Source organism: Drosophila simulans, chromosome 2R (assembly GCF_016746395.2).
Source record: "Drosophila simulans strain w501 chromosome 2R, Prin_Dsim_3.1, whole genome shotgun sequence".
In the NCBI taxonomy this organism is placed as follows: Eukaryota; Metazoa; Arthropoda; class Insecta; order Diptera; family Drosophilidae; genus Drosophila; species Drosophila simulans.
Genome location: NC_052521.2, coordinates 3,052,470 through 3,062,181, shown reverse-complemented (window position 1 = coordinate 3,062,181; position 9,712 = coordinate 3,052,470). Strand labels below are relative to the sequence as shown.

The window sequence follows — 9,712 nt, the reverse complement described above, 5'->3', positions numbered from 1 at the left end:
AGCGCGACAACGCAGTCGCCTCACTCGTAACGGTACTTTGGCGCCCGTCATATTCTACGTTGAACGGGGTACCTGACAGCGTCTTTAGCTGCTCCCTCTCCACCGCAAACCTGGACCAGTGCATAAACACATGCTCTGCTGTTTCCTTGCAATAGACGCAGAACAGTCATTGGGCTGACTCTACATGGCGGAACCGGAGTAGATAGGCCCGAAAGCAGCCATGGTATGTGAGGAACTGGCATTTGTGTTGGCACTCTTCCCAAACCGCCAACTCGGGGATGAGCTGGTAAGACCACCTCCCTGTTCAGCCACTCATCCAGCAGAAACTCGTGGGCCTATAGCCGGAAAGCGCCACGCCGTGTTAGGCCGAGAGCCTTGATATCCAGATCAAATGGCGGCAAGCCTGCCAGAGCTAGTGCCGCATTTTCGTATATAGTCCTGAATCCTCTTATGAGCCTGAGGGCCATGGACCGTGGACCGTTCAGGTATGAACCCCTGCTAGTGGCGTTGCTCTAGATTCGTGCAGCGTATATCAGCGAAGCCTTTGCAACCGCTACCAGCAGATTCCTGGTCGGATATCTTGATCCACCGACGTTGGACATTAGTCTAGCCAATGAAGGCGTAACTCACGTGGTCCTTGAACGATGGGGTGTGGTCTATCATAGCACCCAGGTACTTTAGAGACTTTTGGGAGGTCACCTGTGTCCCATTGACACAGACTAGCATACTCTCCACCTTTTTCTTGCTGCTTAGTAGAACTGCGTAGGTCTTATGGGCCGCTATTGCTAGCCCAGCATTCTCAAGCCAGTGGTTGGCAGCTTCAATCGTGCTGTAACATTTATTGTGCAACTCTGCAATTCTTTTTGCGACTGCTGTAATTGCCACATCGTCCGCAAAACAGTGCAGCTCTACTCTCAAGGGCCTGTTGATGCCCAAAACCCCATCGTACATGATTGGTTCAAGGGGAACACCTCGAAGCTCGGTATATATTTTGCCCTATGTATACATTCGAACAGTTTTCCAACTATATCCAGTAAAAAAATCCAGGTATAAAGTGCGCTAGCTGTTTGCAGTATGTGCTGGTCCCTTGCATTTTGGCAACAGGACTAGTTTCTGGGTTTTCGACCTTGTTGGTAAGATTCCGTCCGAAACACATTGCTGGAAGGTGGCCCTGAAAATGTCAGGTCTACAAAACGCCACTGCTTCAACAACTGCTTTAGGAATTCCATCTAGTCCATAGTGTGGTGTGCAAATTCTACCACGCATATTCGTGAGGTCTATGCCTCCCCATTTGGGATTACAAGGGTATTGGTTTGATATGCCAGTAGGTCCTCATCGATCTTCCTAGTGTCCCATGCTTTCCCGTCTGTTTTTCTCTGCCGTCTCCTAGGCGTGCCCTCCGGGAAGAAACTAAAGGAAATCAGAGCGTGGTCGATCAGCGTTACGACGTCGTGGACCATCCAGTTATTGTTAGTCACAACCCCTCTGCTGATAAAGGTACGTCGATAAATGACGTACCCCTATCGTTGTTAAACGTCCGTCGTTCAGCAGTATCAGGTCCAGTATTCTCATAGCGTCTACCACTGCTCGGCCTCTGGGGTTGGATACACTGCTGCCCCATTCCACTGCCCAGAAACTCCTCGAGCTGGTCGGGGACGTCCTTAGGAGGAGCTAAGCAGCTTTACATATGCACGTGTTTTAGCTTCGCATATGCAATTCCACGCTGCTGCAGATCAGGCATTTTGGTAGTGCACCACACGCCTTTGCCTTGTGGCCACGCTCGCCGCATCTAAGACAGCTGTCTGTCCTATCAGTCGCCTTGCAGGTCGCTGCTCGATGTCCGTAGCCCAGACACTTCTACCATCTCGTGGGCCGGACATCATGGGTTATGCTACACCTTGACCATCCAAAGGTTCAGGTGCCCTATTGTAGAACCACATTCGCATCGTTCGCGTTCATGTGCACTGAAGCAATCTGCATCCCATCCCGCATCCTGCGAAGGCCGCTGACATTCTCTGGATTTAACTGTAGGCCCTGGAATTGAGCGACGGTGCAGCTGTGGAGCTCCCCTGCTGTCGTAGCCTTGTCCAGTCCGCTGCAGGATAGTGCTATTCTTTGAGCTCCCGTGCACACAGAGACCAAATCCTTGAGCGTCGCTTCTAGATCGCTCTTATAGTTGGCAACGCAACAATTCACCTTGCTGAGTTATCCGAATTTTACGTACATGTCTGCCCAGTTTGCTTCGGTTCCGATCTTAGTTTCCGGAGCATCTCTGCATACGAAGCCTCACCCGTCTTCTTCACGATCAGTGCCTCAGGAACATAGGCTTCACCTTGGTCCACTACAGTAGGCTTTTGCACCTCTGTCTGGGTAGCACTGCTCGTGAAGCGGTGCTCGCTAGTGGCCCCTTCGTAAAACTCTATAGTCCTGTTTTTAAGGGCTGAGAGTTCAGAAACTACGGCCTTGGTCTCTCTTATGACGTGCCGTTGGGTCTCAAATGAGGATAGCATGATGTTTATCTTGCCATTCATCGTAGTGAGTATGCACTTCAGGTCCTCGTTCTGGAGAGCTGTAATCAGGTCCGAAGACCAATAAGGGGTTCCAGCTGGGGACTTCACTCCCGCCTTTTGAGATGGAACGGTAATGTGGTCCATCGTCTCCTGGCTTGTTGCGATAGTAAATGCTGTAGGAGCTAAGTTCTCTACCTCTACAGCGGCACTGCAGTCGCTAGTTAACGGCGGCTGAGGGCCTGCTTGCTCACCCCTCGCTCCCGCCGGAACGGAGATTCCGTCTCCCTAGTCGGGTTACCGACATATATATGCCCTCCACTTTACAAGTTTTTAGGCTTTAAATCGGTATTATTTTTAATCGCTATAATTTTTTTGGCACCATGTTTTGCATTTCCATAACGTTAGAATTATATGAAAATAGCATAGAAATAGTAATAGACGAATCTCTGAACATAATATCACATAATAAATTTCAAAAATGATTTTGTATTGGATTGCGACGTGTGAAAAACATAAATTAAAGGAATTAACACAATAAGCATTGAGCAACGCTTATTCTTCCGCTATTAGCCAATTTTGTCTGGCTGACAATAACGATTTGCGCACCATTCCCCCCTCTTGCGGACCTGCTGAGACGCTTGTGAGCCTGACATGACTGCTCTGAACTACAATTGTATAGACGGATAACAGAAAGTAAAGAACAGCATCCGGCATCTTTTGTAGATTTTGTAAAAATTTTTTATTTTTTTTTAATAGCTGAGTCGATCTACCCATTTCCGTATTTCCGTCCGGCAAGCAGACGGCCAGTTCACCCGTATGAACGCCGATATCTTGGATTCTTTATAAATTAAAAAATTAAGATTAAGCACGAATATTTTAGATTTATCCGATTAATATCGAGCTTCCAAAAGTTTGACCTTTGTTAATCTTGTTGAAAAGGTAGAAAAACGGAAGCCAGGGTGCAGTAATAAAAAATGCATATGAATATCTAATATTTTTTTTTGCACATAGCTTTTTTTTTTGGCTACTATATGCTTCTTTGTTGACTATAACCTTACTTCGTTTTTGAAATAAATATGTTCAAATTACAGTTAAGAATAGGAGGAAACATACTCAGAGAGGGTCCGACGAGAGACCAGAATGGATGATCAAGAATATATACATATAAGCTTTATGGGGGCATAAATAAAAGTATACCCTCTTGCAAGAGTTTTAAAATATATCTTTAAAAAACAGCTTACCTTCATCGACTAAAACGACTTCCACAATTGCGTTGAGTGGAATATCTATTTTATGAGTACACATACAGTTTGGCCCACAATCTGCGGGACGATTGTCCCCGTTACAAAACTGATCTGGGTTAATATCATTATATTGAGAAGTCAGTGGCGCTGGAGCCGATAGGTACGAAATTTCATCGATAAGTGAAATTACATGGTCGCCGGTGGGTGCCACTGAAATATTTGTACTTAGTGATTATATTAAAACATATTTTTTGCTACGTACCTAAGAACCTGTTATAAGTGTTTGGCTGGAACAGATCTTCTGCCCGGTATACAAAGAACCGGAAAGGTAAAAATATTTTTACGTCTGGCTTCTCTGCCAATATACCACGATCAATCTCAAGAGCGTTTTTAAGTTGGCTTACGCATATGGCATCGTTACGTTGACGGTTACATTGGGCGTCCAAAGGATTCATAACCTTTGCAATTATTTATTGCGTTTTGGACGGTCATAAAATACAACGGTGTTTGTGTTTTTATATACAGGTGCGGTTAACCAAAGTTTAAGTGGTTTTCGGTTTGGTGATAATATACATATTGGGTATTAAAAGAAACATAAAAAAGAAAATTTGATTTTATTTATAATATACATATATACATATATAAGGTTTTTTAGTAAAGAGATCGTTTATCTATAAATACTCTATTTTTAATACTATATTCACAACCATGAACATCACCTGAAATACACAGCACCACTTAACTAAATTATGTATATATTTTAATTTTTAAACGTCATTTAACCAGAGAAAATAAGAAGCAAATCGAATTTGCAAAAACAAATAAAAAATTGTATTCCGTGAGTCATCGAATGAATCGAATAACTAAAATATGTCAAATAATAAATAGAAAAGTTAAAGGCTCTACTAAGCTTTTTAACGCGCCCTATTTCGATAAAACAATTAATATGATATTATATAATATGCCTACGACCACGTACAAACTAAAGAGAGATAAATTCCATTTCTGGGCTGCTGATGCTTAAATATAATTATGCCCCGAATAAATAAAAAGTTTCTGTTTAACATTTCAAACGGATTTCAAATTAAATAAACTAACAATCAAAATATAATATTTTTTTTTCAGAAACCTATCCTCATGAATGTATTTTAGAATAAATCTCAAAAGAATTTTATAAAAAACAATTGCAGGCAAAAACTACCAATTGCATATGCATTTTAATATGGAAACATATATACTTTTCGAAAATATTCAAAATATTCAGACAGCATTTAAGGATAGTTTTTGGCCAATAAATACTTACGACTCCTTGCGGTATTCCAACATCGTACGTTGGCGGCGAAGATGCTGGCTGATAAGGTCCACGAGCGTAACGCAGGATAGCCAGTTGTTGAGCTCTACGAATACCACACTCACCAAGTCCACGTAATTGTATCCAATAAGCTCCAACAGGTTGATCGGCGCTTATAACAAAATCGTAGCGCTCACCTTGAATGTATAAGTTTATAACAAATATAGTTAGCAAAAGACAGGAGCATCATGTTTTTAAGTGGTTATCATTATAATGCCATTAAAGGCCATGGTGTGTATTAAACACATTCTCGTCAAAAATTAAAATTTGGGTGAAGAGCTAATGTGATTCACAAGTGACCATTGTGTTATTGACGTGACAGAGCAGAAGCTAGCAAATGACAAAATTAAAATACAAAAAAAAAAAAAAATACAATAGTAAGAGGCCATAAAAATGGCACAAACGATCAACAAGAAAGTGAAGGCAAGCAACAGCAACAGCAACATGGATTGAAATATTGAAAAAAATTTCATAACTGTGGAGGTATCAGTTTTGGGCGGTTTGTAGGCGTCGCAAAATATGTTTTGACAGATCGATAGATCTGTGGACGTTGGTGTTTTGCGCGGTTTTAGGGCGTTGGAAAAAGATCGATAGAAATTTGTAATTTGAGGGTTCCAAGTGAGAGGTCAAGTGAGTAAATACCTCAATTAAGAATTTTAATTTTCTTTTAGTTCATTTTAAGTTTATGCTTTTTTTATTTTGAACGACTTAATATAGCTGCATCATCAGCAAACGTAGATGTCATTGGTCGCTGGTTCGTGGGTATATCTGCCATATAGGCTAGTTCTTAGGCAAAACTTCTGCCGCAATGTCCAAACCTGGTTAGGCAGCTTTTGGGGCGCAGCAAAATTAATCGGTATAAAATTGAAGATTTCATATGCATATGTTTTGGTCTTATAGAAAAGTGATCAAGCTTCTAATTTCAGTGGTGAAGCGATTGTTTTGGTCAAAGGTTCACTAAATTGGTGATCCGGAATGAATGTGGCAAACTATGCTCAAGAATTAGTTTTTTAAAACGTTAAGAGGCATAACAAGAAGGCTAATGAAGATTAAAGAATTGTACATTGGTTGGGAAAAGTGAAGCTTCTTAGATATGTTATGACGTTTTTTTGATTACAGGTGTGATCTAATAAGAGTGCTAGAAGTTGTGTTATCATTTCAGTTGGGAAAATTATTTCGCTTATGATTTTGGAGATTTTAGTATTCTTGGTAAAAATATGGTGAAAGTGCATACGGCAGGGTATAGTTTAAAAACGTTGTTTTTTTCTGAATTGGTATTAGCACAGAACCCTTATTGGTCCTGCATGGGTCAGCTGTCTCTGGTGGACATATATGGATATGATTTTTCCAGAGTGATGATTCTGTGCTTGTATATTATATATTTCAATAGTTCAAATTCTTTTAAATGCATTATTATTATTGTAAAATATTGTATGTTGGAACAACATTCGAATAGTATATAACCTTTGGGCATATTGAATTATGGTCCGGTTTTATATATTTGTCACATGTAAGCACGAAGCACTCGTGCATAAGTAATTGTGTCAAGCGATTAGTATTTGTGTTCATTGGCTATAGCTTGTCTTCATTGTCATTCTTCTGATATATCAGCACTATCTTGGTAATAACCAGCATGCTGCTTAACTTAACGTTTTTGACTGTATGTGGAAAGCTGAATTTTGAAATTTTCTAAGTCGAGTGAATGAAGGGTATCCGTATGAACGTCAAGATCTCATGAACTATAAAAGCTAGAAGATTGAGATTAAGCATAAGCGCATACACAGCCACGCCCACACCCCACAATGTTTCGATATTTTTTTTATGTTTTTAGTAGTCTGGTAAATTTCTATAAATCTGCAAAAAACGTTCATACTTTTTAATTATTCTTTCATTTTAATATTTTTTTCCCAATTTCTACCGATATTAAAAAAATTTACATTTCTCGTTCACACTTCCATCGGAGTAAAGGGTATCTGATAGTCCGGGAACTTGACTATAGCATTCTCCCTTGTTAATAATACTATTCAACTAGGTTTTTCTGGCCGTCGCAATACGCCTGTCAGGTCTTTCGAGAAGTTCTGCTTCAGAAAGGTTTTTAATATTATGCAGTCGTAGGTATAAAAAGGTTGTCATAGGTTTGGGTAGCGGATTGATGCTCGTTTTTCGATGAAAATCTGAGGGGTGACCATCCATAGACATAACACTATTTGTTTGTACCAGGCTATAACTAAAATAATGACTAGGGCAGGTGACCGAAATAATCACTCTGCCCCGAAGCTATTCGATTGTACACAGTCAGAGAACCAGGTCGATAGAGAAGTTCAAGTGCACAAAAAGAAAATAGTGAGGCTGCAGTCCCCTAGCTTAACTATCAATTGTAGTAAGAGAGTTGGAGTAAACCTATAATCGTATTCCTAATGTAAAACTTTTTAAATCTCTGCAAGTTTCATACCAAAACCAAATATTGAAAAGCGAAGACACCCAAGTTTCATGGCAATGTTAAAGTGGTTTCTAAAAATTTTCGTGGAGTTTGAGTTTTGTAAAACATATTCAAATAATGAAAAGCTTGACAGATTTCAAACGTAATGACAGATGGTGGGAAGTAAATTGCACTAGCTATTTATTTCTAAGTTAATGATTTTTGCCTAACATAATGATTAAGCAATCTGTAATAAAGTAATCACTTTTAAAATAGTCACTACCTAGAAATCAGTATAGAAATTTGAAAATATCTTTTTAATAAAAAAGCAACTTACCTGAAAAGGAAATGATTGTATTAACATCAACAGGATGCACAGGCTCACCATCGGTGGCTATAACCGTCATGCCGTGACCCTCAATCGTTACCTGTGCTGGACAGACTGAAGCAAATGCATTTATCATTCGAAAGCGGTAACGACGTCCTGGCGTAATTGTGAATATTTCTAACGGAGTATTAGTCATAAATCCAGTGTTTGGGTCGCGAAACTGGCCTTTTCCGTTAATCAACATAGACTCCGGATCTTGGCCTGTGTTAACAGCCAAACGTCCAGGATAGCGCTCTGCCGCATCTTCATGCAACCAATCACTGATAAGCATTATATGTGTTGTTAAATCAAAATCATATAAATGGGAGTTAGGGTCCCTTGATGGTGGCTGCCGAACCACGACGCTGCCGTAGAGTCCATCTAGTTTCTGTAGACCGGTATGAGCATGCCAAAAATGTGTTCCGGCGTTTCCTGTCCACTGATAACGGAAGGTATTACCCTGCTGAATGGGGCACTGAGTGACAAAGGGCACCCCATCATAATACTGCGATCCACGTTGCCATATACCGTGCCAGTGTATAGTTACTTCCATTCCCTCCATATGGTTCTCCACATCAATAACGACTTTGTCGTTTTCACACACTTGAATGCTTGGCCCGGGTATCATCCGATTCGCAGTTAGAATTCCACGTTCAACTCCATCAGCTAAGACACACTGACAGTGGCTCCAAACCGTATTCGTTGCGTTTGGAGTACATACTTGGCACGCACTGTGTGTAAATAATTATAATTATAATTAGGTCAATCCGATAAAAATATATTGTTTTGAACAGATAAAATTAAGATTTACTTATAGCTTGCCCGATTGTAATGAAATACATATTAAGTGTAGGAGCAAAAGTCGATTATTTGGCCATTTAGTTAACATTTTCAATAACATCCAATAGTATAATTTATACAACTTTTTTAATCCATGAAAGCTACTTTTCGAACACAAGTGAGGACCCACAAATAATAATTTTAATATCCAACAAGAGAGAATGCAATAGTCGAGTTCCCCGCTTATCAGACACAAGTAACTCGGCGTGTCTGTTTTGGGAGATTTGTTTCTTTCGCCTTAAGGATAAGAATTGGCAAACAAACAGTTAAACGAAGAAAAATCCAAGCACTTATTTTAAGTGTATGCGTAGCAGTTTTAGGGCGTTAGAGTAGGCGTGGCAAAAAGATTTTTGGCAAGTCTATAGAAATTTACAAGACTAATAAAATTATGAAAACATTTCCAAAAACTTTTCAAAAATGTGAACGTGGCAGTTTTGCGCGGTTTGTGGGCGTTAGAGTGGGCGTGGCAACATAGGTCAACAAACTTTTTGATAAGTGTGTGGCTTTGCTCTGCTCACCCGGGTGTGTGTGGCATCGGGGCTCCAATTTTGTGAGTAACGTGGCAATCTTGCAGTTCTGATACCGATAGAAATTGGCAATCCAGATAAAACGAAGAAAAAGTAAAACATTTTTTCGTTCGAGTGAACGTGTCAAAAGGAGATTTGTTTGGCGTTAGTATGGGCATGGCAACATGAATCAACAAACTTGCGCTTCGTCTATGTCTGTGGATATTGTATTCCTAATCTCAACATTCTAGCTTTTATAGTTCCTGAGATCTCGACGTCCATACGGACGGCAGACGGAATAATCACTTCCTTCTGCCCGTGACATACTTTTTAATGAATCGAGTACCCGTTTAGTCTACGAGTAACGGGTATAAAAATATACCCGACAACACTTGATCAAAAATACCAAAGATACCAACAGATTAGCTTTGCTGGCAGATACCGCTGAGGACGTGCCATTGGAACCCGTCGACAA

At 40.3% G+C, this 9,712-nt stretch overlaps 1 protein-coding gene across 4 annotated transcripts in view; it reads right to left on the bottom strand.

Moving 5' to 3' along the window:
* LOC27206146 (laccase-1) overlaps positions 1-9,712 on the bottom strand; it is a 36,394-nt gene that overhangs the window by 14,336 nt on the left and 12,346 nt on the right. For 2 of the 4 annotated variants that reach the window (XM_016167502.3, XM_039292392.2), the window contains exons 3-6: positions 7,862-8,622; positions 5,058-5,242; positions 4,017-4,212; positions 3,752-3,964 (exon numbers count right to left, since the gene is read on the bottom strand). In XM_016167502.3, the coding sequence (XP_016026023.1) occupies positions 3,752-3,964; positions 4,017-4,212; positions 5,058-5,242; positions 7,862-8,622 (1,355 nt within the window). The remainder of the gene's footprint in view (positions 1-3,751; positions 3,965-4,016; positions 4,213-5,057; positions 5,243-7,861; positions 8,623-9,712) is intronic. The other 2 variants (XM_016167501.2, XM_016167503.3) reach the window with 1 other exon arrangement.